The 26,481-nt window shown below is 53.9% G+C and overlaps 2 protein-coding genes and 1 long non-coding RNA gene across 4 annotated transcripts in view; 1 reads left to right on the top strand and 2 right to left on the bottom strand.

Annotated features, from left to right (window-relative positions):
- Window positions 1-20,587, bottom strand: part of LOC121671584 — a 105,828-nt gene extending 85,241 nt beyond the window's left edge. Inside the window, exon 1 of one of the 2 annotated variants that reach the window (XR_006018547.1) lies at window positions 20,262-20,587. This is a non-coding gene — a long non-coding RNA (uncharacterized LOC121671584). Of the gene's footprint in view, window positions 1-11,765; window positions 11,892-20,261 lie in introns of those variants that run through there. The other variant, XR_006018546.1, reaches the window with a different exon arrangement.
- DLX6 (distal-less homeobox 6) lies at window positions 12,937-17,810 on the top strand. Its single transcript, XM_042043543.1, has 3 exons — window positions 12,937-13,777; window positions 14,697-14,890; window positions 16,676-17,810. The coding sequence occupies exons 1-3, from the start codon at window positions 13,417-13,419 to the stop codon at window positions 16,925-16,927; spliced, it is 807 nt and encodes a 268-aa protein (XP_041899477.1). The 5' UTR covers window positions 12,937-13,416; the 3' UTR covers window positions 16,928-17,810.
- Window positions 20,588-25,283: 4,696 nt separating the features above from the next.
- DLX5 (distal-less homeobox 5) lies at window positions 25,284-26,481 on the bottom strand (the record flags this gene model as incomplete). The annotated part of the gene is made up of 2 exons (XM_042042780.1): window positions 25,284-25,973; window positions 26,206-26,481. Coding segments are annotated over 2 exons (609 nt in total), but the record flags the coding sequence as incomplete, so codon positions are not given.

Genomic DNA, 26,481 nt, shown 5'->3' with positions numbered 1-26,481 from the left:
GGGGCCGCGGCACCTTCCCGGCGTGGCAGGCTCCCGCCGCCTGCCCGGCGCCAGGCCTGCGGGGCCCGGGAAGTCCCCCCAGGTGCGCCGCTCCCGGAGGCCCCGCGGCCGCTCCCGCCCGGACCCAGCAACTTGGCCGCCCCCGGGTCCCGGCGAGGGACGCGGGGAAGGGAGGCCGTGGATCCCCCGAAGGCTGCCTGCTCCGCTCGCCGCTCCCTCCCTGAGGTACCGCACCCCGGGGCCCCGCGCTGCCCGCGCCGCCCGGAACGGGCTTCGGCAGGGAGCGGACCGGGGAATGCAGCCCGAGGGGTCCCACCACCGCCGGGGCTCCCTCGCATCGCCCCCGCGGCACTGAGGGCACGGCGCTGCCCAGGCGGCTGGCGGGGCCACTGCCCCGGGCGGGGGGAAGAGCTGGGCACGGCTGGACCCCCGAATCCCCGTGTTTAGCCTAATCTAATAGCAGCAATGATTAGAGTTTATTATTATTTGCGCGCCGAACTTTTCAGCTGAAGGAAGATTTAAAAATCAATAGGAACGTCACATGCCTGACTGCTTGGACGCTTATGGAAAAGCTGTTGGCCAAGGCCAATAAATCAATCCTCCTTTTTCAGTCCTGTTTGTTTCTCTTCCACTTTCAGAATTTTCTTCCTTGCAGGAGGGAACCCACATCTAACAAGATGACACTTTGAAATACATCATGCTTGAAGCCAACATGCTAATTATAGATTAATAGGAGGTGAAACTCTGTTGAAGTGACATAGTGAAAAAAATCCAAGGTGATCAAATATAGTATGTCATCGAACATATTATGGTCGCTTAAAATCCTATGTTTAAGAGAAGGCTGCTTAATCATCTCAACCCCATGACTCACTGGCACCGGCTTTTACTCAGAGAAGCGAAATTAGAATTCACTTAAAGTTATTTTGTGGTAACCGGGCTCTCAGACCTCTGAGAGTTTTTACAGCCCCAGTCAAGGTATGTCCAATATTTCCATCCTGACACAGCAGCAGCCTACAGATGGAACAAGTAAATGAAATGCAAGTGTTTAACAGGCTTCACACGTTTCATTTATTTGGATTTAAACTGAGGAGCTGAGCTGAGCCTTGAATCACCAGCGAAGGAAGAGCATAATTACTTGTCATTATATTAATTCCAATTTATAAATAATGTTTCTGGCTTTATTTTATTCAATGCTTAATTTAAAAATAATGATTAAATATTAGCCCTTGGGCTGCGTGCTGGATTATAGCCAGATGCGTTATTACTTCTCCTTGGGACTCCAGAAATATCTAAATGGACTAGGAGGGAAAATGAAGATTTCCCACACAATTAGTTATCATGGAAGGACAATGCTATAACTTAAGCATAAATTTTAATTGTTTTAAAATGACGAGGTATTTCACCAGAATCAACAAATAAATGTTGGGAGAAATCGCATTTTCTGTAAGGTCGTGGTACATGTCCTTGGTATCCACACAGAGGAATACACAGCACCGAGTTTCTGGGTCTGGCTGTATATACACGTGTAAGGAAATCGTGGGTGCCTGCGTATCTGCACACACACGTAAATTTCTCTAATATGTTTATATGTTCAGTGGCTGGAACAGCAGCAAAATAAGTGTTCCCTGATTTGGAGCACTTCCCAGGTGCTGCAAACACTGATGAACTAAAATCCTTATGTAGAAAATGAATAGGTCCCTCACACGTACACACATACACACCTCAGGGAAAAAAAAAAAAAAAGAAGAAAAAAAGAGGAAGAAAAAGAGAAAGAAAAGAGAGGAAAGGGGAACTCGATTTATTCTCATTTGTTTATCTCTAGATTTTCCCCCCTTTCTGCAAATTCATTTGAATAGCTTTCAAGCTGCAAAATGGAAATGTGGCTCCTGCCCTCTATTTCAGCAGCAGCGTCCTGGCAACAGAGCAATTTTCTATCATCAAGGATAAATGGCATCGAACAGAACATTCTGATAAAAAAGAAAAAAAGCTTTAGCCCAAGAAGCCCATGATTGCTGCCCTTCCTGTCTATCATCCCTTTACAAAATCCTCTCCTCCAAACCTGAGCTGCATGCTGTCAGAGCTAATAATGTCTTCTAAAGAAAAGGGGAAGAAACAGCATTCATGCACAATGTTCCCATTTATTACATAGAGTGCTTATTTAAAAATTGCAAATATCTTTGTTTGGTTCACTGCAAATTAAAACCAAGATGTAGGAAGTTACACGATGCAACAATTATTCATGTCACAGCAGAGCATCAAACCCTCATATCTGGCTTTTCTATTGGTTAATGTGTGTGTGTGAGTGTGTGTGTGTGTGTGCGTGTGCATGCGTTGTGTGTATGTGTGCAATGCAGGGAATATCCCTTGTTGTGAAAATAAAAACCACTTCAGGTAAGTCTGTGTTTTGTTGTTTTAGAACAAGTGGGGGGGAGGGCGGGAAGTCATTACCGATACGAAGTAGGCAGAGGCTCTGTGCGTCCTGTCTTTGCGTTTCCACGGGGGTTCAGCCCCAGGACCCGTGCGAAGCCTGTCAGGAAGGCTGCTCTGGGATCGGGGTGCTTCTGTGGGGCAAAGGGGCTCCCTCGGTGCACCCGTGCCGGAGCCGCCGCGCAACCACCGGCCCTCGCCCCCCGCAGCTCCCCGCAAACGCTGGCGCGTTCCCGCGGGGTGCCAGCGCCGGGAGCCGCCGCTGCCCGGCTGCGAAAGGACCCTCGATAACAAACACAGCTGCAGGAACAGCCCCTGCGAGTGGATCTGAGGCGTTCAGAGATTATTTTGGGCAGCAGCGTGGAGGGCGCTTACCCTGTACGGAGCTGTGGTCAGAACCCCCCGCCGGCGCTGCCCGGGGAGCAGGGCAGGGGCGGCGTGGGCAGTAACAGACGGATGCACCTTAAGGTGCCACAGGCCGGGGAGAGGAAGCGGACGGCGGAACGGAACCGTCACGGCCCGGGCGCCGGAGGCAGCATCGGGCTGGGAGAGGAGGGCAGGGGCGAGGCCGCGCCGGCTGGCGGGTGGGGACGGCCCCATCGGGAGGACTTAGAACAGCCCGTCGGGCGGGATGGCTTCAAAGACTCCTTCGCCGCCTCGGAGCTTTCCTCAGCGCGGGGACGTGAGGCCTCGGCGGCCAAGCAGCGGGCCCGGGCCCAGCCGAACGGGGAGCTCGGGGCCGCCCTCGGGCGCGGCCGTCGGGGCCGTCGGGGGCCGGCGCCGCGCGCATGCTCCGCGCCGCGTCACGTGCGGCGGGACCGGCGGTGCGGGGAGGCTGCCGGGCCCCGCCGAGCGCGTGGGGAGCCCGGCCCTGAGCCCCGGCTCTCGGACCAGAGCCCCGGCTCTCGACTCGGCCACGCTGCCCCGAGGCTCCTGGAGGCAGCAGGGGGCGGATTTCTCTCTGGGGAGGACCCGGCCGAAGCCCCGGGCATCGCCTTCGAAGGGCGGCTCTGGGCTCGCCGGAGGCCGCCGGTGCCCTCGACGTGCGCACAGGGATAAGGGCGCGCCGCTCCCCTGCCGCACCCGCAGCTCTTCTCCCCTCGGGGAAGTTTGCTCGGTCCGGCCACCCGCGGCTGCCTGCTCGCCGGGCGCGGCCAAGCAACCCAAACCCACAAACGAACCAACAAACAAACCCCCAAACCACCCGCTTGAAAAGCTGGGGTCGGGTCTCATGCCGGGGGCCTGGAATTACTCCTTTCCTCACTCTTCCACACCTAGGCTGCAACGCCAGTGACTCTTGCTTTGCCCGATGGACAAAGCAGCTAGTCAGAGCCTTTGAAGTTTAGATTGCTGTAGCAAAAACTTGTGTAAAACTTATTTTATTCACGACCACAGGTCACCTGATGAAAAAAATAAAGCATCCGAAGACAGAAAGAATTTAACCGTATATATATGCACAGAAAATGAACGTTAAAATATCTTAAACGGGTGGAAGTCCATGAGAGACTTTTTGCCCTGCTCTAACTGAGGGTTGCAGGCAGGCCATTTGATTTCTTTTCATTTTTCAAAGGAATGGAGAAAGTCGTCCGATTAGCAGTGGTATTATTATAATCTCCATTCTTAAACCTTGAAAGACCCTCGTAAACAATCGGCTCCTTCTCCCAGTCCGGTTCCCATCGCTGCTTGGTAATGACTGGAAGATTAATGACGCTTTTTTAGCAACACCTGTCTTTTTAAGCTGTCGACACAACCAATTAATACTTTTAATTACCACTACGAGGAAACTAACCAGAACCTTTCTGATTTGATTTCGCCGCTGAATTTTATTCCCTCTGAAACGAAGCAGCCACAACTCGAGGCTGGGCGGCCGCGGGGGGCGACTCGTTTTGCTGCGGGTTTATTTTGCTTCGGGCTGGATAGGGACATGATTTATTTAGGGGGAAATTTTGTTTTGGGTTTATTTCACATCTCTTTCCCCGCTTCATTGGAAGTATTTTGCCATCCCTTTCGAGAAGAAAACAAAAGTGCTTGCTGACAGGACGCCGGAGCACACAAGTCCCTTGGCTCCCCGAGAGGCAACCTTTTGCACCAGCGGCCCCGGGGACGGAAAGGGAAAGGCGGGAGGCATCAAGCACCCTCTTAGACAAAAGTTACCATAGAGAAACAGCAAGGGGAGGCCAATTCGGCTCTCGCCGAACTCAGGACAATTTTACCAGTGATTTCAAGGAAAGAGGTAGTGCCCCATCGACGGAACCGGGAAGGACAGGGACAGTGGGCATCTGAGCCCCACAGACCGTGGGATATCGAACTGAAACCCGCTCTCATCTCGGGCCTGGGCTATTTCCTTCCTGCACCCCGATTTCTTCGGGGGTCCCCGATCTTCATCTGAATAACCCAACAGTCGAGCAGGAGATGGGGCAAAAACTTGAACAAAAAGTGTGTTTGTCGTTCAAGCGGTATGAGTGCGATAAAAAGTTCACAGATGCCCGTGAACAGTGCCGGCAGGGCGGCATCCCTTCTCTCTCCAGAGTTCCCCCTTTAGCCGTAGGGTGTGTGAGTCTGCATGACCGCTTCCCGAGCAGCACAAAATGCTAGGAAATGAGGCTACCACGAGATCCCCGGCCTTATTCTGGAGAGATGGCAAAGTGTGTGATCAAACCTTGTCCCTACACACGTATTTCCCAAGGCGACATGAAGTGGGCAGCAGCGTGTGGAAACGAAGTTGGCGCACCCAGCTCGGGATGCTTAACCCTGGCCCATCCTCGGTGGGCTTTTCCCTCTCTTCCCAGCCCCCAGCTAGTGCATGTGAATTGCTGGGAGTTCCTCCGACAGAATGTAGAGAGCTGAAAAGCAGAAAGCGGTGGTGTTTGGGTTAAACAGACACCTCTCCTCCTGGTAAAGCGCCCCGTGCTGTTCCGTGCCTGCTCTCTTTTGTGTTATCTCTCATGCTGCCCAGGCCTTGCAGAGTTACGCCGTAGAGGCGATGTCCCACGTTAAAACAATATGAATTCGAGAACAGATCCTGAATATGAATGAGGTATGTGGTCGTATGACTGCTTTGAAGCCGTACTTCTCCGAATATGGCTTTAATTAAATGTCTTCCGGCTGTAAAAGATTACATGTTGTGCAAAATATATCCTAGCATGAAATTTACTTCCACGATACGAAATTAGGTTACTTATAAATGTCTTCATTTAAAAAAGAAAATCGCTTCTCCTCGTTCTGTTTTCTGTTTTGTTGAACAGAGATCTCCAACGAGGAGAGAGGGTTGGGATAATATATTTATAGAGGCACGTGTAACAAAACCTGCCAGAAGCGGAGTGGGTGAGGGCTGCTCGCTCAAATGCAGACAATTCACAAAACAGGCAAGTTAATCCAGATCTGATTTGTTTTAGATCCAGCTGTCAGAACCCCGGAATACCTCCCGCGCCTCACGCCGCAGATACCTAATGTGCTCTTACCGCCCACGTCCCCCAGCGTCCCTTCCTCCTGCGTTTATTCCGTGAGAATGATGGTTGGGGGGAGAGGGGTCAGGGCAAACAGGTGGAGAAAGGTGACGATCTCATCTCGCGGAATATAACAATAATTCTTGCGGGATGGAGGATAACGTCGTGGTCACAGTAGGACCAGTCGGTCCGGCAAAGCAGTTTCACTCTGCCAGTGAAACCGCGCTCAGTTGTCAAGAGCTTTCCCGCTCCGGACGGTGCATGAGGGCGGAATTCAGGTTGCTGGAGGCGATGCTCTGTTTGCATGTATCTCTTTACGCCTTCAGATACGGGACCTCACCTAGCTAAATTTCTACAGAGAGATCAGATAATGCATCTCTCCGGATTATCCTTCTAAATTAACTTTTAGATTTGTTTCTATAGTCCGTTGAGACCCTGACAAAAGAGGCTGTAGCTAGATACAGATGCGAGATAAACGTATAAAGCAATCTCATTACACAGGAGTAAGTGAAGAACTCTCCTTGCAATCTACTCTAGATAACGAGTCTGCCCGAAGAAACAAGTAAAGCCGAGATATTTACTTCTTTTCCTAATAAATAAACCTCAATAACTGCATTGACTTTGCGCCGTGTTTACTACATTTCCATTCATTGCTTGGGTAAATGCATCCCTAAAGGCAGAGTAAATAATTGCACTGATCTCAACAAGGGAAATGTGTAGACATTTGAAGTGTACTAAAAATAAACGAAGGCAAAGAGACTGAAGAGAGAGGACACCGCGCTCGTTTGCCGTAATTAAAGCCCCTGCTTTCTCTCGCCGGAATCCGAGACTTTCAGAGCGCAGCTGGGGCGACAACTTCCCCGCTGGTGTCACCGGCTCAGCACACGAGTGGCCGTGGGGAGCCGAGGCTGAGCCCGGCGTGTCTGGGCTCGGGAGGGCTCGGCGCGGTGCCTGGCTCGGGGGTGAGACTGGACGATTCCGCAGGAGAAATTGCAGCCTTTCTGATGACTTGAAAGAGCCTCGAGTTTTCATTCTCCTCTGAGCTCTTCCAAGATGGGCACTTAAGAGCGGTGGTGGGTTGGGTGTTTTGTTTTGTTTTTATTCTTTAATTGAATTTCATCATCTTCTGCCAGATAAAGGTTTTTTATTTAATTGTTGTTGGGTTTTTTTCTTTCATTGGAAAAGAAAACAAAACAACATACGTCCCCGCTAAAACAACCGTCTGTTTCTGCAGCACCCGGGCAGGCAGGGACGCCTGCCAAGTGAAAGCCTCACAGGCGGCAGTCTGCAAACCTGCGGCTGCATTCGGGGAGGTCCCCTGACCCTCGGAGGAGAAGATCCCCCCACGCCACTGCCACGTAAGTCTCCCAGCGGAGGGGCGAAGGAGGCACAGCCACCCGCTCAGTCTCTTTGCGGGGATCACGTATGCCGAGGCCAGGCTCGCCGTATGGGCAGAGGGGGAGAGACCTGTCCGCAGGATTTCACTTAAGGCGGTGTGGGTGCACACCTGGCCAGGTGCGGGGAGAGGCGGGCGGCCAGGGCCTCCGCGGGGGTTCCGTCCTCCAGCTGAGCAGCCACTCGCTTGAAACCTAATTGCATTTTAAAGCAGGTATACACCTCCCCACATACACTTACCCCCCATCAGGGACAACAACCAACGACAACAACACAACAGAACATTAACCAAACAAAAAGCCCCAATCTGCGACTCTCTACAGAGCCACACATTGAATGAATCTATCTGTAAGGTTTTAACCACAGCCAAGGCTTCGCTACAAATCTGTACAAGAGACAGTGGCTGGTTCCCTCTGGATCTTTCCCCTTCTGACTCCTATTATTTTGACCCAGGCTACAACATAGAAAGCGGCGTGTGTGATCCATCTGCAAGGCTGGGCTGGGGTTTACCCCCCCCCCTCCGCTTCCCTGCCACTTCCTTCACACTCGCGGTATGGAAAGCCATTGACGCCTGCCTGTCTGTTATAATGTTAGTGGGTTGAAATCCAGAGGAGCCTCCGCTCCGCTCTTGCTCTTGTGCTGGCAGCGCTCAGATTCCGCAGTCTCTCCTTAAAATGGCTCGCTTCCAGCTTGAGGAGGTGACCGCCTTTTGCGGGTGCCTTTCCTCACCACTCAGCTGCTATTAAGACGATGGCAATAGGACATACTAGCAGAAGGAGAGGAGGACGTGTGTTTTGGGGTTAACAGGCTTGAGAGACCGGGGAAAAAAATATCATCGGCAGACGCAAGGAGAAATATTTTGCTGAGCTTCCGGGAGCTGTAAATAAAGTGGGCAAAGCCGCGCTGCCAGGGCAGGACAGCGGCTGACGAGCCGTCCTGGGCAGCTGCTTCGCACACCAGCGTCGTGCGGCCGCGGACACCCGCGGAGCGCCAGCCGCGCGGGGCGGGGGCACACGTTTGGCGGCCGCCGCAGCCACGCTTCAGCGGGGAAAGCCCCGTGCATCCGCGGAGGGAGCCTCTCCGCAAAAACGCATCTGGAGTGGATCGCCGCCAGCCGGAATATTTTCTGGCTTTCCGCTTCTCTCGAGATTTTCCGCACGCCACTCTGCCGGAGACCTCCACTCTGTCCCGAGCACCCTTCAAATGCTTTATGGATTCCTTTTTGTTGCTAAAAAACCAGGAGATCCCTCACTAATATTTACCTTTTCTCTCCTCCCCCCGCCCCCCAGCATTTCTCTGCCACTTAAAAAAAATCCTGTTGCCAGATCTACTTCACGTGCGTACTTGGGCTTCTCGCGCAAAAACACACGAACCAACCTAATTCCTGAAATAAGTTTCTCTCGGACCTTCCCTGCTCTGACCGGTGTGATACAGAAAGCACTCTCTCGGACTCTGGTGTGAATTGGGGAGAGGGGGTACATAATCCCAGAGAGCGTCCCTCAGCCCCTGCACACTCCTTCTGGAGGAGTCTCGCCTGAGGAACGCCATCAGCTATCGCACCCCTCCCCACGAACCAAAAAACAAGATAAACCACCCGAAAGAGGAACTCCGCTTGCAGAGCCCACCCTTGCAAACACCTCAGCAGGACTTCCCGGGAAGGATGGGATGAGAAACGGAACGGGAATGTTTGTTTTCCCCTGTTGTTATTGTTGAACGCATGAATGAATGAAAGAATGAATGAATGGAACAGAAAGTGCTCGGAGGCATATAGGAAGCTTCTGACCGCTTACATTAACTTCCTATTACACCCTAAAAATAGAACCCCGTTTCCTGTTGTTCGTCAGCTCCTTCTAACTGTTGTGTCGGTTGTGTGACATCTTTCGACTCACAAATGTGACTTTAAACCACGCATACACGCTTTGGCCCTCTGAAAGTGTTACCCACAAACAACATTAAAGCAACGCGGTTTAAGCTGACACCGAAGACCGGTCGCACGAAGTCACCCAGTCCTGGGGCACAGGGAGCCCGGTGCGTGGTGCCACGCTCTCCGCCCGTCAGCGGAGCAGGGGAGGACGGCGGGGGAGGAGGGAAGGGAGCGTAGCGTTGCCCCTGTGGCTCTCAGCCAGCCCGGGCGTGGAGAAAGACTGGCCCTAATCCCACTCGGGATGCAAAGGCCTCCTTGCTCTGCAGACGAGCGAGGGTGACTTGCGGAGTGCATTCCCTGGGAATATTACACCGGGGGTGAGGAGAGGAGAAGGCCGGCCAGGGATGCGAGGGCAGGGCTCGGTGGTACCCACGGTCCGGAATAGAGCGCAGAGCAGCGCACAGGGCATATCCCCATCGCCCTCGACTAGGGCTGCAACCCAGACCTCCGGGAGCTCGGGCTTGGCCGCGGAAAGAGCGGGGAAGCCAGGAAGGGGGGGTCACATGCGGTGAATTCCTGCTGCCTTTTCCCAGGGAGGAGCGTGTGCTCACAGGAGGCCGTGCAGGGGCTCCCACCTCAGGACAGTCCCCAGCTTCCCCCTAACTCGCACGGTGCCCCGGCCGGACGGGTTTCTGGCCCATTCGGCCCCGCGATGCTCCCAGGAAGCCCAGTTGAGGCAAGGCAGCTTCCGTCGTGGGCTCCCGCCCCTCACTCGTGACTTCTGCCTGCTCGCTTTCGGAGACACTTAGGGTGAGGGGACTAGGAGGTGTGGGGTGCCCGTCCCCACCCCTTTTTCACGAGTCACCCATCCTGGGAAATGAGCACTCCACTGTCCTGATGCGTCCAGAGCTACTGATTCGGGTCTAATTTCTCCAGAAAGAGGCCGGTGACGGTGCTCGGCTTCACGCAAATGGGAGCCATGGAGGACCAGTGCCCGGCAGGGCTGTTTCCCAGCGAGCAGGGACGTCCGGGCGCCCCGGCATCCCCAGCCAGAGCGCGGGTCCGGGGCCTGCCTGACCCTCGGACAAGAAATATCCCTGGAGCTGCCGCGTCTACCAGGCCACGACTCGGGCCCCTATTGCTCCCCACCCCCCCCGCGACCCCCCGTGGGCCTAATTAAATTGGGGGAAATTATCGGTGTGAGGTTGGACGGAGTCAACTGTCTTGACGACAGACGAGGATGTCTGAGCACCGCGAGGGAAGAGCAGCGCCGGGTTTCCAGCTCTTCCCTCCGGCCGGCGCCCACTGACGGCTCGGCAGGGGCTCCGCATCCCCGCGGCGCCGCCGGTCCCCCCGGCCCACATCCGGAGCCGCTGCTTGTCCCGCTCGCCCCACCGCATCTCGTCCGTCAGCTAGGCTGAACGAAGAGATGCATATGCAACTCGGTTTGCTGCCTATCGCAGGAAGCAGTTCCTGCAGATTCTCCTGTCTTTTCTTCTTCTCCTTTTTGTCTGACTCAGACGCCTTATTCCCTTCGCCAAGGCGGCATATAGGTATTATTTCAAAGTGGTCTCCTCTTCTGACCAACTTTCCCCCATTCCGGGGTTAGCATCCATTATGCGGCAGGAATTATTTCGAAACAAGAAAGCAACGTGTTGCAAACACTCCCCAGCCTATTTTCTGACATCTTTTGTTATGCATGCTCTTGCTGCTGGAGAAAATGCTAGTATGTGCACCTGCGGAAAAAACGCCTTCATGATGTTAACAGCAAGCTGGAGGGTATAAAGCAATAAAACTGCCAAATGTACCTGTTCCTGTTGAGTACATTACCTACACCTATGAATAAAGAGTCTCAGTAGGAATTCTTTCCTTTCTCTTCCCCTTTTCTCTATATTTTTATTCATTGTAGATTTGTAAACGCCTGGATCGGGTTACCCTTTCGCGTGTTAAAGTGGAAGCCTTGTTAAAAGCCGGAGAACAAGGCAAGACACTTACAACTGCATTCAGAGTTACTGAACCGACTCCAAGGGCTCAAGAAGTGAAACAACGATGAGAGGGTGTCTAAGGGGGCTCCGAACATCCCAGCCACACAGGAAAAAAGACATCCCTCCCCCATGCCCCCCTGAAGCAAGCAATATGAACTACAAGCGCCGAGAGACTACGGGTTATGCCCTTCCACCGATAGAGCATCGCTTCGCATCCTCCTTCTCCTCCTCCCTCCCCCCTCCCCAACGGTATGCGAAGAGGGGGCTCTCATCCTTCGGCTTCCCAGAGCTGATGATCGGGCTGTGGGGAAGTACAACTCCGAAATAAAGGAAGAAATGAAAAAGAGAAAAAAATCCCGGAAAGAAAAATTAAACCCCTATAAGTATTTCCACAAGCGACGAGTTAAAAAAAATTAGTATATATATCTGCAGAATCTGAAAACCAATCCTCAGGGAATATCGCAGTGAGAGGCAGTGTCAAGACCTGGGATCGGTCTGGGGTCGTCTCTGGGCTGCGCGAGGTTTTGGAAGCAGTGGCTGCTGGTGCCGGTGTTGGTTTTCAAAGCCCGAAGCCTCCAGCCCCTTTCCCCATCTAGAGCAACTTTCGGATTTCTCTAGGCTTAGCGAGTTCCGCAGGGTCCTTCCTACCTCAGTCCTCTCCGGTGGGGTCTGTCTCTGGAGTTCATGCTTAGCTGGACGCGAGGAGATTTAAGAGAGGGAAAGGGGGGAAAAAAGAGAGAGAGAGGGGATGAGAGAGAGGGGGGAGAGAGAGGAGAGAGGACAGAGGACAGAGGACAGAGGACAGAGGAGAGAAGAGAGAGGACAGAGGAGAGAGGAGAGAGGAGAGAGGAGAGAGGAAGGAGAGAGGAGAGAGGAGAGAGAGAGATCCTCCGCCGTACTGGATCAAACTTAATGTCTTTCCCTAGTCCATCTTTGAAAGAGAAGTGGTAATACCACCTGGATGTTCGGATATAAATCCCCTTGCAAATAATAAATGGATTAATAATAACAAGGTATGAAGTTCTTTTTATAGAAAAAAGGAGAGAATTGAAACTAAATGCGGCAGTTAGACAACCATTTTGATAAGAGGATAATTGAGGCGACACTGGTGTATAATTAGAGGATAATTTATGCTATATCCACTTTTATTCCACCTCCCAAAATAAACCCAGTCCATAATCATTACAGGCAAATTGTTCTGAATTTTATAGCAGCAATTTGAACAAAGTACTGCAGTTAATCATGGGAGATTTTTGTGTATTCCTGATTAGAAGTCTAATTGCCTCCTTCCAGAAAGTAAAAATAACTGTAAAACGACTCTATTTTTATCATTAACAATGTTGACAATAAAATAAAATCAACTAGAATTGTAATCTAAAGACAAATTTAGGGCGCAGGCACTTTTTTTTTTCCTTGGGTCGTTTATATCCTAATCAAGCTTTTTGCCAAAACCGCCAACCGCACGTAGCCATTTGCATATATTTGAAAGCCATTACGGGAGCTGCTGCCGCTGCGTTCAGCGGGGAAAAATGCGCTGCGCGTCGCTTCGCCGCAGCGAAAATACCGCGCAAGGAGGGGGGAGGGAAGGGGGATGGAGGGGGTCGCGTGGCGGGGGAATGCGTGGTTTGGGGGGAAGGGGGCGAGGGGGGATGGGGACAGACGCTCCCCTTTTCCCCACCCGCGCGCGGGGCGCGCAACGCGCGCGGGTGTGGAGGAGGGGGGGAAGGGGGGCGGGCGCGGGCAACGCGCGCGCTGCCGGCTATGACGTCAGGGGGCTGAGTGACCAATGAGGGAGGCGCTGCCCTCCGGAGACGAACCATTCGACTTGTGCGCGTCCCTGCCCTTCGAGTCGGAGCGCCGGAGCCCCAACTTTCCCGGCTCCCACCTTAAACTGCCCCCACCCTCCACGCCCCCCCACCAGGAAAAAAAAAAAAAGAGAAAAAAAAAAAAAACAACACCCACCCCACGCGCCGGGGGGATGAAGGAAAAGAGCGGCGCAAAAAAGCGGCGGGAGTAGCCCGCCCTCCCCCTTCACACACCCCGCACACCGCCCTCCCCTTCCTCCCCTCCCTCAGTGAACGAGGCCCCTCGCACAACGGCTCCTTGGAGAGGAGGGGGGGAAGAAAAAAAAAAAAAAAAGGCGGAAAAGAAAAAAAAAAAAGAAAAGAAATTAAATTAAATCACCGCCGCCTCTCCAGCGGTGCCGCGGCGGGTAAGGGGAGCGGCGGTGGCTGGGCAGAGAGGAGGCAGAGCGCGGGGGGCGAGCCGGGGAGCACCGCGCTCTCCCTCCCAAACTTTGATGATGACCATGACTACGATGGCTGACGGGCTGGACGCGCAAGACTCTTCCAAATCCGCTTTCATGGAGTTCGGGCAACAGCAGCCGCCGCCGCCGCAGCCGCCGCCGCCGCCCCACTCCCAGCAGAGCTCGCCGGCAATGGCCGGAGCCCACTACCCGCTGCACTGCCTGCACTCCGCCGCCGGCTCGCACCCGCACCACCAGCATCACCACCACAGCTCGCCCTACTCCGGCAGCGGCGGCTCCTACAACCACCGCTCGCTGGCCGCCTACCCCTACGTGAGCCACTCGCAGCACAGCCCTTACCTCCAGTCCTACCACAACAGCAGCGCGGCCAGCCAGACGCGGGCGGACGATGCAGGTGAGCCGGCACCGCTTCCCGAACCCGCTGCCAGCTTCTCCCCCCGCTCCCTCCATCCCCGGGCCTCTTCCCGGCCCCCCCTCCGGGCACCTGCATAACGACCCCCGCCGTGCCCCCCGCTCCCGCCGAGGCAGGCGTCGTCCCTGGGTGCGCGGGACGGCGGGGAGAAAACGCGGGGGGTTGCCTGTTTCCGCGGCCCCTCCGCGGGCCTACTGCTGCGGTACCGGCAGCGGGGCCGCCGCGCTCCCACCGCGCCAGCGGCGGCTGCTGGCGGTACCGCGGCGCTGAGCACCGGCGCCTTCCCCGCTCTCCCCGCGGCCGGCGGCAAGGGGCTGCACTCGGCGCTCCTTTGTTACGGCGGGACCGGCTTTAGGCAAAATTCCTGCTAACACCTGAGGAGTGAAAGTTTCCAGGCGAGCGGGTCGCATTCCGCTCGGGGGCCGTCTGATTTATGTATTTATTTTTTTGCAGGGAGACGTACATATCCATCCAGAGGGGCACGGGAGGGGGGCGGGGGGAAAAAGCATTGTTAAAAGTCTCGGACTGGTGATTCACTGACCACCAAACTGGCGACGCGAAGTCAATTAGCCGAGTAAAACCTGGATGGCCCTGGAACAAGGCACACCTTCGCAAAGCCAGAGCTGCACTATAAATTTTTAAAAATATTTTTGGGTTTTTTTTCTTCCCGGGAAGAAGGAGAGCTTGCCCACTATGCCCGGACAGCTGTTTTTTCTCCCGGTAGCTCCCAAGCAGCAGCCTGTGCCACGCACGCCTGTAAGGAGATGCAGCCTGTGCCTACGCCGTGGGGTTGAACAGGCGTCGGGACAGGTTTTGGCGTTTTTAGGAGCCGTGGCTGCCAAAATACCCGCGTTTAATAGCTAAGGAGGGTGATGTTTCAGCTGTGTTGTTTTGCTTGCAGATCAGCAAAAAACCACAGTGATTGAAAACGGTGAAATCAGATTTAATGGAAAAGGGAAAAAGATTCGGAAGCCTCGAACCATTTACTCTAGTCTACAACTCCAGGCTTTAAATCATCGCTTTCAGCAGACTCAGTACCTGGCACTTCCAGAGAGAGCTGAACTGGCAGCTTCATTAGGACTTACCCAGACACAGGTAATTACTGGGAATCCCAAATCACTGAAAGCCTGCTCGAGCAACAAAGGCCAAGCAAAGTATGATGCTCCCCAAATATTTTGGCCTCTGTCGGGAACGGTAGAAAAGGTAACGCCACACGGTTGCCATCTCTCTGTGCTAGGACTTACCTAATGCGCGACAGAGATCGGGCGACCGCAGAAGGAGCTGAAAGTGCCCTTCCCTCAGCCGTCTGCGAGCGAGCGCTCCCTTTTTGATGCCACACATAACGTTTTAAAATTGCCTATATTTTCGGATAATTCCAGCACCGAGATGCAATTTCCCAGCTGTGAAAAGGAGAACAAAACAAAGGCAAGGAATCGCTGGGCCTGAGGTAGAGCTAAAAGCAAAGCTGCCTCGTAGCAACGTATAGGTAGAGGGGAAGCAGGAACGCGTTAGGAAATACCTGTTAAATCAATAGTTAATTCACCTTGGATGACTAACGCAAATGCAGTGGTTAGCCTTGGGCAAAATGTACGGAAGGTGATAATAGATCTGAAGATCAAAGACAGCCGTGTACAAAATTATGGCAGGTTAAGCCATAGTTAAGTGTGGTTGGAGTAGCTGTGCCATTCTGCTAATTTAAGCTTGAAAGACATATGAGGCATTACAGGCTTACCCAGCTGGGGTTTGTGGAGAGGTGCATGGATAGATGGGATCAATTCGGGTAAAATGTTATCGTGAATCTGTGAGCTTAACAAATAACTTCAGGATTTTATCATTGTCATTGGTAACAGTCTCTTCCAGGCAGCGATTTTTAAATACTCAGCAAACATTAATGATGGGAATGGGCCTGATGGTTTTGCAAATGGGATTTTAGTATCCTTAGCATGCACACTCTGTCTCACTGTTGTCTTGCTTTCTCTCTTGCACGCATAGATTTTTTTTTTTTTTTAGGGACCAGATCCTGAGCTTGCAGCTAGAGGAGAACCCTTGCTTATCCCCTAACATTATGATTGCAAAGTTTGAGAGGTCAAATACGCATGGGGGATTTGTTTTCTTTGTTTGATTGATTTAAAATATGTATTGTGTATACATGTCTTACCTATATATAATTTCTATAGTAATTCTGATCTACCAGTGGGCCTGATCCTTGCTCACCTTATCGAGTGCAGGCTTCCTCTTTGGGAGTTCTGCTGGGTAAGGTGCAGGATGAGACCCAAAGCAATGCTGATATACTATTACTCACAGAGAAAATAAAATTATTCTTTCTTTAATAATACGTTTCAATATAAAGCTGCAAAACTGGTCCCATTATGCCTCCTCCCCCGCCACATCAGCGTGGACTGCTTGATCTGATCGTGAGGATTTTGGATGCGCGATTTCTTTGTAAGATGCCCTTTGTCTATTGGCTCTTGTCTCCTGGCACAAAATCATATGATTGCCCATGTTTGACAACAGTTTGCCCGAATGATCAAATGACCTCCAAAATTCTGAATGAGGCGCTAAAACAGGACACCTCAGAGTATGTAGTCTGTTTCAGCCATAACAATCTGGCCTGCCGAGGGAAAACAACGTTCCAGGTTAAAACCTGCATCCCTCTCGCTCTCCATCTCTGCTCTGCCTCCCCTGTTCTCTCCAGCTGCATCCAAAGCCCGAGAGCAGCCGTAGGTACCCCTCCTTCCCCTCTCCCCATCCCCAGCTCCACACCCGACTGGCGTGTGCCCTCAAGACCTTCTCCAGATTAGACCCCCGGCCCCCGGGGTCTTTCCTGCTGTGCCCTGGGCACTGACGGCAGCCTAATATCTAATGCGTTTCGGTTTACAGGTGAAGATCTGGTTTCAGAACAAGCGCTCCAAATTCAAGAAGCTGCTTAAACAGGGCAGTAACCCCCACGAGAGCGACCCTCTGCCCGGCTCCGCTGCCCTCTCCCCTCGCTCTCCAGCTCTGCCTCCAGTCTGGGACGTTTCAGCCTCTGCCAAGGGAGTCAATATGCCTCCAAACAGCTACATGCCTGGCTATTCTCACTGGTATTCTTCTCCACATCAAGACACAATGCAGAGACCACAAATGATGTGAATTGTCCAAGAGAAATAATCTCCCAAGAACGCCTCGTCTCGACATGGCAAGAAGTTCCCCTGCTTTGCCAAGCCGTGCCAGCTAACAGGCTCTGTGTGAACTTGTAGATGCGGCAAAGAGACAGAGTGGCTTTATTTTTTTTTTTTTTTTTAAAGTAACCTCAACGATTGATCTTTAACAGAAAGACACAATTTTCATTCTGGCGCACAGAAGACACTTCTCTTTAGGATATTTTCCTTTGGACTCCAAGGCACCAGCCTCTTTCTCTGTGGAGTATACGTCAAAACAAACTTTTTATAGACTTTGCCCACAAGAACCTGAATCTACCATGGCAGCCGTTTTTACTTGTTTAATGAGCTAAAGACATTACATGATGAAAGAGAGACTAGTCAAAGCTCCTTCATTTTTATTCACCAAATCCGGACTGGGGAAAGGATTAAAAGACAGAAGAAGTGATTTTAAAAAAATTAAGATGGGGGGAAAAAAAGGAGAACTGGTTGAAAACTGCAAATATACTGTAAGATTAGAACATTACCACGAAGCAAAATCTGCATGCTTTCTCAAAATGTAATGGGCTGCGGCTCAGAAGAAACCACCGTCTCTCACGCGAAGAGCCCCCTCATCCGCACAGACCCGCACCCGCACACAGCCGGACAGACTCCCGGAGACGAGCAGTAAAGACAGAGCGAGGGATTCGCGGCCAGACCCGCCGCTGCGGGCTGGGGAAGGAAGGTTCAGCGCTGCCCGGCGGCAGCCTCAACCACTGAGCGAGAGGGACCTTTCCCCGAGCAACCTTTCTGTATATATTGTTGAATTTTAGTTGTACATATACTTTGTATGTTTTTGTCTTCTTTCGTATATAGAGTAAAAGCCACAAAACGCCCGCCTGGCTCCTATTTCTCTTAACCTTAGCGGATCCCCACCTGCCCCGACTTGCCCCCCAGATCAGTCCGGGCAGAGGGATCCTTGTGCCCAGCTTGGCTGAGTGCACAGACACCCCTACCAAAGCATATATCTGCGAGCAAAGAAAGAAAAGATGAAGTGGCATGGGGTAGCTGGTGGCTTGGTTGGTTTTAAGGCTACGATTTAAAGACAGGAGATACCGAGTCCACAAAGATACGCCTAGACGAAGTTCCTAATCACCCGGCCATTTCTGCTGCGATTTCAGTGCTCCGCTGCTTAGCTTAGCTGAGCTGAGCCTTCTCGCCGAGGCAAAGCTCAGAGCCCTGTCTTCCTTCCCAAAGGTTGGAGACTCCAAATTATTAAGAAAGGAGGCGCCCTCCTTTGTTTTAAAGAGCAGACAATGCAAGCTGAGGAATGTTTTGCAAAGCACTGAGAGGTGCCCAGGCACACAACACGCTGTCCAGCCAGCTTCAGGCGCACCAGCTTGTGGAAAGCACAGCAACTACTGACAATGAAAAGCCTTTTCCTCATCCAAGCTGGATGCCCCATACTGCGAGAATTAATGTCTAGAGACCTGGGCATCCTTCAAATTATGAACCTTGAAACCACTGAGCCATTTATCAGAAGTCAATAGAGATCCTCAGAGTGCTCCATATAATGACAGCTACATACAGTCGTGCAAAAGGACAGTCACTATAATTAGACACAAAGCAAAGACTACTTACCAATATACCAGTGTTTTGGGGGGTGTTTTTTGGTTTGTTTTTTTTTTTTTTTGAGCAACTTCCACGCTCAGTCAGTCTTCAGAGTGCTTTAAAACCGATCAGTCTTGTCATTTTCTACCATTCGTATTGTTACATTAGGAAAAATGTTTTCTTTTCTTTTTTTCCCCTTCCCACTGTGAAACTTTGGGTTCAGAGCTCCCCAGGATCAATTCTGAACAAAGCCTCCAGCTGCAGTGCCATCCAATTTGAAGCAGACATTGGGGACAATTTAAGGTTTTTATCCACAAGAAGGTTTTTTTCCATTCTCTTAAATGCAGCCATAATTAGAGTAATTTTTCATGTAGCCCGCTGATTACAGCGTTTTTACCGTCAAAGATAATTACCTGTAATTTTCTTCCACTTTTAATACTAAAAAGCCATCTTTATTTAGATTCAGGAACAGGAAAGGCGAAACAAAAGAGGAAAATTATTCTGTTATTCATACACAAATTGCAGAGACGTAGGGCCTAAAATTGAAAATTAACCAAAATTATAATGCTGAAAAGAATGGAAGAGGCTTCAGAAGTACAGCTGGTAGTGGGGCTCACTGAATTATTCAAATGACACTGGAGAGAAAGCTACCATACATTTAAACCAACAGCATTGTGTGCATCTTTCAGAAAACTCCGCTTTACACCCCCCCCGCCGGCTCCTGTGCGGGCTCACCCTCGCCTCGCAGAAGGGCGGCGGATGCCCTGGTGAGCGAGTCCCGCAGCCCGGGGAGCCCGGCCCAGCCGAGCCCAGCCCGGCGGGTCCCGGCCCCCACGGCCCCCGCAGGCACCTTAACCCTTTCGCTGCACCCGCCCAGCAGGGACGGCGGCGGGCGGTCCGCCCCTGCGCTGGCGGGCCCGGGGGGCGGGGGACACGGGGGTTCGCTGCTTCAAGGGGGCTTGCGGGGGGCCCGTCCTCCCCTGCACGCCGCGCGTGGGTGCCGGTGCGGAAAGCCTCTCGATGCGTCGTGCCCTCCTCCCCTACGAGTGATTCCTCAAATAGGCTCAGAAAAAGCCCAGACAACAAGCAAGCAAGCGAACAAATGAATAATAATAATAATAATAACAATAATAATAATAATAATAATAGGCCCATTAGCTTAGTAGCGTGGGAGAAGGTGGGAAAGGTAGGCCTTCCCGGGAGCGGGGTGGGAGCGAATGGCAGCAGCGGCTCCCACTCGCGCGGCAACCGCCCCGGGAGACTCTCGTGAAACAGCGTCATCTATGGATGGAGCAGCGGCAGCTCCCCACACCAGCGCCAAACCTGCCGCCGCCGGGCTGCCAGCGCCGGCTCCGCCGCCGCCCGCCCGCCGCCGGGCTCCACCGCCCCGGGGCCGCGGAGAGCTGCGGAAAGGCGCGCCGCCGCCGCCCCGCTGCGGGCACGGGCAGACGGGGCCGGCCCGCGGCTCGCACGGTTTCTCCGCCGGCCGCCGAGTCCCGCGCTGCCCCTCCGGCAGCCCGTCGGGGCTCCCGCCGCATCCCCGCCCGCGCCGCCCGCCGCCCCCGGCAGCATCGGGGAAAGGGGGCGCGTATCTGTCGGGGTCCGGCCCGGGGAGGGAAACCACCGGCGCGAGAATGACCGCGAATGTGGGGGAGCAAAGACGGAGCGTGCCTCGACGGGCAAGGCGCGGAGCAGTCACAAACCAACCCCAAAACCAAGCGAGCCCCAAAACTTACCCCTCTGAAAATCTGCTAAGCAAGGATCGGGGTCTAGAAATCTATACTGAACAGAAGCAGTGGAGAATATTTTTCTGAGTCTCAGGGCAGAAGCTCTTTCTCTATATTCTTGGTTGAGTGAGCACATCCAGGTGTGAAATTGTTTGCACACCCCAGCACCTCTTATATTGCCAGCAAAATTAGCTGTTATTACTGTCACTGTTTAGTGATGGTTAGCTTGATAAAAAAAACCTGCTGTAATCAAGACCTGGCGCATCTTTGCAAATTACAGATAATTGTAAACGTCCAGATTATGATAATAGCATCCTAATCCAGCCTGCAATATAATTATTACAGAGTGTTACATCTGAAACTGTCCAGTAGGGCTAATTCAGCCATTATTTAGACCCTATTTTTGCACTGCAAATGGGTTGCTGAGTTGAAAATGTACGATTGTAATTTCACGGGGCACTCAATGAGTAATGGTATAGGGAGGGAAAAATACAAAAGTGAAATGTGAACAGTAGCGATCAAATCAAACTCTGAAGGACAAAAGACTGTTTGATTCATAGGGAATGAGAAGAGCGGGAATTAAGAAAATAGCAAATCAGTGGTCTGCAGCGTTACGTGTCCAAATCTCAACGAGTGCGAGCCTGATGTGAAGTCAGGGACTGCTGGTTCGGCTCCCGCCTTGCATCAGTCCGCCTCTCGGCTCGGCTCTTCCCGGCAGCCTCTCCCCGGCACCCGAAGCATCCCCGAGCTCCCCACCCATCCCCAAAAGAGGGTTCTCCATTGTCTTGTGCCTTCTCTCAGGTGACTGAACGTCACTTTCGGGCAAGAAGCCTCGGGAGCTTCGGAACCGGGAGGAGGAGAGTGCGGGGTGCGGGACCCGGGCTCCGGGCACTCTCCGCGGCGGGCTGTGGAGCTTGGCGGCCTTTTGCGCTCCCGCGCACCCGCTGGACCGGTCCTCAGGGGTCCTTAGGGAAATTATCACAGAACCGACTCAATTGTAATTAATTAACCGAAAGAGCCTGGCTAACAGGACTACCTGCAGCTAGCGAGGTTAACTCACTGGGCTAGTTGGCTTTCGACTCCTGATTAACTTTTATTAACCCTGGACACGAAATACACAAACCCGCTTCATTTTTTAATGGCCTAAATCATCAAAGCGCGGTTGCCGCCCGACCGGTTAGTCTCCGCAGGGTCCAGATGAGAAGAGGCAGCGCCCGGGGCTGGCCCCATGGGCAGCAGGGCTGCCGCCCCGGCTCTTGCTGGCCTCTCCCGGCCGCAGCCGCTCCTGGCAGCCCGCAGGAGCCTTTACTCTGCGCCCTTTTCTCCATGCGATTTAGTAAAAACCAGGCGAATAAAAGAAAGCTCAGTGGATAGAGAGAGGCGAAAGCCCTATAAAACGCGTTATATGGTGCGTGTCGAGGAGACCGTAAAGATCTCCTGGAATGGAGGGCCAGCTCCACAACCAGGCAGAGGATGCCGCTGCAGAGCACGAAGCCAGCTCAGGATCCGGCCCGGCGAGGCTGGCTGAGCCACCCTGCAAAACCCAGGCTGAGCTTCAGACAGCCTCTCCGGGAATGCCGAGGGGCAGGCGGCAGAGGGAGAGGAGCGAGAAGCCACCTCCAAGCTCTTCTTCGCCAAATGCTCAATCCGTTGAAGGTTCTGGCCGGGGCCGGCACTCTGGGCCCTCACCTGAAGGGGACTAAGGAGGTGAGGGAGATGGGAGTTTTACCCGCGGCCTTGAAGGTCGTGCCTGTGGAAGGTGTTCTCACAGACAGCAGGGGCGTGGGTGTGTGGTGGGATTTATCAGGTCTGTATTCCAGGCAGATAAACGATTGTTTATCCTCCCCGAATCGCATGTAAATAGACGCGCCACCGAACAAAGAGAAGAACTATTTAATTGATGCAACACGGATTCTCGCTAAAAAAAGAGAGAAAGGGAGGCTTAATGTAAACTTCGCGTTTCCTATTTTCACGGCTCTTATCTGACCTATAAAACAGGTTGAGTTATTGCAAGCAATCGCTTAAATGACTGAAAGCAAGAAAAGGGGGTTCCCACACCCCCCCCCCCGCCCCGATTTTCCTGAAGCAATAGATCTCCTTCCCGTAATCCACAACCGAAACACCTAAAGGCTGTCAGTCGCAAAATTGCGTGGCAGAAATCTTTAATCGATGCCACATGTGGGATGCAGTCTGGGGACACAGCGCTGCCGGCGGTTGAGCGGGCAGAGCGCGGAGGCCCGCGCAGGCAGCGCGGCCGCCGGGGAGCTAAAGCACGGGGGAGACCGAGGGGAGTAAGAGGGCGACAGGAACGCCTGGCAGGCGGGCTGCCCTGCCGCGGTGACAGGTTGGAGGGGGTGTCTTTTCTTTCCCCGGGAAGGAGCGGGAGGGAAACGGAGGCGCTTGGCGAGAGGGCAGCGCTTCCCGGCTGCAGGCTGTGCCCGCGGGCGGTGCGGGGATGCCCGGCAGGGACAGGGGGGCTCGGGCGGAAGCGGGAAGGTGCTCCTCCCGCGTCCGTAGGTGGGGTTGGCGGGCACGGTGTGTGTCTGGGTGTGGGTGATGTAGGTGTGCGTCCCAACCGGGGGCTAGCGCAGCCGGGGGTGGTGTGCTGTGGGTGTGAGAGCCCCAGGGGTGCAGGCAGTGTCAGGACCTCTCGATCTGGGGCAGCGGGGGCTGCAGGCTGCTCTGTGTATGTGTGTCTGTGTGTCTGCGCGTCTGTGTATGTGTGTGTGTGTCAGGCCCTGTGGCTTAGCCCTGGAGCCGCTCGGCACCCACAGGAATGTGGCTCCTCTCGGCTCCCCGAACTGCCCCGGCTCCACATGGAAGTGGCCGCCAGGAAAACAGAAGGGAGGGGAAGAGGGGGAGGGGCGGGGAAAGCCCCGAGCCAGCAATTCGCGGAGCCCAAACCCAGCATCAGACAAAGGACAGTTCATGCCATCCCTTTCCCGGGGAGGCAAGCGGGGAGGCCTGGCCAAGCTAGGCTCCCTCCGGCCGCCGCCGGAGCCCAGGGGGTGCACCCAGGCGGGAAGAGGCGCCGGGGTGTGCCTGCCTGGGTGTGCGGGGACAGAGAGGACAGGAGCATCCCCCTCGGCCCGGGAGAAGGGGCGGCCATAGACTCCGAGTGTTCATCGAGGCCGGGGCCACGCGACGGGGAGCCCCGGCGAGGACATTTCTTACCCTCTCTGGGGGAGGGATGCCAGGCTTTTCCCGACCTGCCCAACACCAACCCGATCTGGGAGGAGGAGAAATTAAGGAGGGAGAGGGACCGGCATGGAAACCGAGCCGAGATGACTCGGCTGGCTTGGAGAGGCGAGCGATGCCTAGTCCAGCGGCCGCAGTGTAAATTCCCATCTCTGTCCGGCATGCTGCCTGCCGGCATTCCGCCTTCCCGGAGCTGTTCCTGCTCTGTCCGTCCGGGCCCTCACGGCCCCGGCAGGTTACCGTAACCAAACAGCCCCGCGGCAGCTCCTCAAAGAAAGGGGTGGGTGAACCCACCTGGGAAATTGACTTCCACCTCTTGTGTCCAAACCTTTCTGCAAACGGAAGTGACCTCGGGGAGAATCTCTTACTGCAGGTTGAATGCTTGTCTAGAGGGAAATGAGGAAAAGAACGGAAGAAAATGAAAAGGTCAAGTTTTTCAAAAATTTTTTGCACCGCATGGAAGTGAGCAGAAGAGACAAAGCCGACCTTTTCCTCAGCCCCAGAGTCGCGGAAAGTCCCTGAAACCTTGCGCGTAAAATGAACAGGAGACGGTCACCAGAACCGCAGAAGAGATGGGGAGCGGCGGGGCACCGCGGCGGGGCGGCCGCTCTCCGGCAGCGGGCAGGGGTGGGCAGCCGGCCGCGGCCCCCGCCGCCCTTGCCGCCGGCACCCCCGCACCCTCCCCGGCGTGCAGGGAGCACAACCGAACAAACTGGTCTATTGTACTGCAAGACATTTACCAACCCCCAAACCTGTTACAAAACAGCAAACCCGGGCTTCTTTCTTTGGGGAGAAAACTACGCACACCACGCACACGCACAAAACATGGCAGGCAGGAAAGGAGGGAGAAGAAAGGAGGGGGAGGGCAGCGGGGAGGAGGACTGGAGACAGGTAAGTGCGCTCCAGGGCAGGAGCGTGCCTTTTCAGGCCTCGCCTCCCCCCCTTCCAGCACTCTCCTCGCCAGCCTCAGCTGCCAGAGGGGCATCTTTCATCTCGGGGATCCTTCCAGCGACGCCTTTGGCACATTCGCTGCTGTCGCCGTACCCCGCACGGCCGTGAATTACCGCTGCCCCCCAGGATAGGGGTCCCCGTGGGAACGTGCTCCGCCGCGGGGGCCCCGCGGGCCTGGATTTCTACTGGAAGAGAGCCCACGCTCCGAGCGAGTGGTCCGCTCCAGTGGGCAGTGCTCCGGCCATCTCGCCCACGCCGTGCCTCCAGCACCGGGCAGAGCTAGCGACTGCTCTGACGCAAGGGTATTTTCCCCTAAATCGGGTAGAGATAAAACAAAAACAATAAAAGTACCTCTGCAACGTCCCTCCTTCAGTCGGAGCGGCCGCAGGCTTTTAGCAGGAGCGAGGGGAGCGGAACCCTCATTTTATCCTTTTCTCATATTTAGTGGCTCCCTTTGACGGAAACGTAATTTGTATAATTAGCCGAGTGCACACGGGCGACTGATGGGCTGTGGAGTGTGCAGCTCTCGACGCTAATTGCTCTCGGGGATTCGGGGCGGCTTAAGGCGAGAGATTTGCTTTCTCGCGTCAGGATGGGCAGCTTTCCCTTCAGCTTAAAGCACTGTGCAGTAAGACGTACGCGGTCTTGCCAGAGCCCCTTTCCCAGCGGGGAGAGAGCACCGCCGCCCTTCGGCTCGCCTGCGGGTACCTGCAAGGGCCAGATCCTGCCAGCACGCCCGGACTGTGGTGGCACTGCACGGCACTGGAACAGAACGTGAACTCTCAGCTCCCATCCTCTTTCCTCACTTTCTTTCTGCAAGCAAATTAGTATTACATTTTTTCCCTCTTATTAACAGAAGAAGGGGTAATTTGGAAACGTTTCTCGTGGTCGAAATAATTTTATTTTATTCAGAATATACAGTTTAATTCCTCTATCTACAATTATTTACAGGGTTAAAATAACATCGAAAAAAGTCTCTGGAAAAGTTGAGGTCATAGATTTCAAGGCACCAATGATAGTGTCCACAGCTGAGCCAAAAATTGTCCGTATTGTATAAAAAAGGGTTTCCTTTGAAATGCAATAAGTTACATGCACAAGCTTTACACATTTTAATCTTTTTGTTTCTTTTCCCTTTTAAAAATTCCCCATATGCATTCCTTTCGTTATTATTCCTTAACAGTAAAACACAGGAGTCCAAGGAACAACAAAAAAATATAATAAAATAATAAGGGCCAGGCTCTAATAAATCGTCCCAGAGGCCAGCGCTAACGGGTGCTGTAGGGAGCCGTGGGGTTGGAGGTGGGAGTTGATGGAGTTGGCAGCGGGGTACCAGGAAGTGGAGCTCTCCAGGTAGCTGGATGCAGGGGACGGGTTGGAGTTTGGAGGGTGAGCGTGTGCGTGGGCATGATGGCTGAGGGAGCGGGACGAGCCCTGAGGTTCCCAAACCGCAGGTGACTGTGGAGAGTTGCAGGCCATGGGGTCGCTGGAGCTGGGGCTGTGCTCCGGAGGCATCTCCCCGTTTTTCATGATCTTCTTGATCTTGGATCTTTTATTCTGAAACCAGATTTTCACCTAGGAGCGGGGCAGGAGGAGAGGAGAAGGGAGGAAAGAGGGAGTGGGGAGGGAAAGCGACACCATTAATGCCCGCCTGGCAAGCCGGTGCTTCGTGGCTGCGGCGCCCCGCACCCCGCCGCCCTCCCGCCCCTCCGCGGGGGCCGATCCAGACCTTCCCGCGGCACCGGGCTGAACCCGGGGTTATGGACCCTCCAGGCCGGGCCGGGCCGAGCAGAGCCACTCGTGGTACCTGTGTCTGCGTGAGTCCCAGGGAGGCTGCCAGCTCGGCCCGCTCGGGCAGGGCGAGGTACTGGGTCTTCTGAAACCTCCTCTGCAACGCTGCCAGCTGAAAGCTGGAATAAATAGTCCGGGGTTTGCGCACTTTCTTTGGTTTGCCGTTCACCATCCGCACCTCTGGCTCCGCCACCTCCTTCTCTGCACGGGCGCAAGAGCGGGAGAGAGACGCAGACGTTAAGTTCGCGACAGGCTCCTCTCCGCGCCGCGCAGCCTGCGCCGCCGGGGCGGC

This window comes from Corvus kubaryi, unplaced genomic scaffold (genome assembly GCF_017639235.1).
Source record: "Corvus kubaryi isolate FWS band 111438036 unplaced genomic scaffold, C.kubaryi_AGA036_p1.0 37398, whole genome shotgun sequence".
Taxonomy (NCBI): domain Eukaryota; kingdom Metazoa; phylum Chordata; class Aves; order Passeriformes; family Corvidae; genus Corvus; species Corvus kubaryi.
Note: the sequence above shows the minus strand (reverse complement) of the source record. Positions and strands in the feature narration are given on the sequence as shown.

Coding starts and splice junctions, on each gene's coding strand:
- DLX6 (XM_042043543.1), top strand. CDS start 13,417: ATGATGACCATGACTACGATGGCTGACGGGCTGGACGCGCAAGACTCT. Junction 13,778..14,696: donor GACGCGGGCGGACGATGCAG/GTGAGCCGGCAC, acceptor TTTTGCTTGCAG/ATCAGCAAAAAACCACAGTG. Junction 14,891..16,675: donor TAGGACTTACCCAGACACAG/GTAATTACTGGG, acceptor TTCGGTTTACAG/GTGAAGATCTGGTTTCAGAA.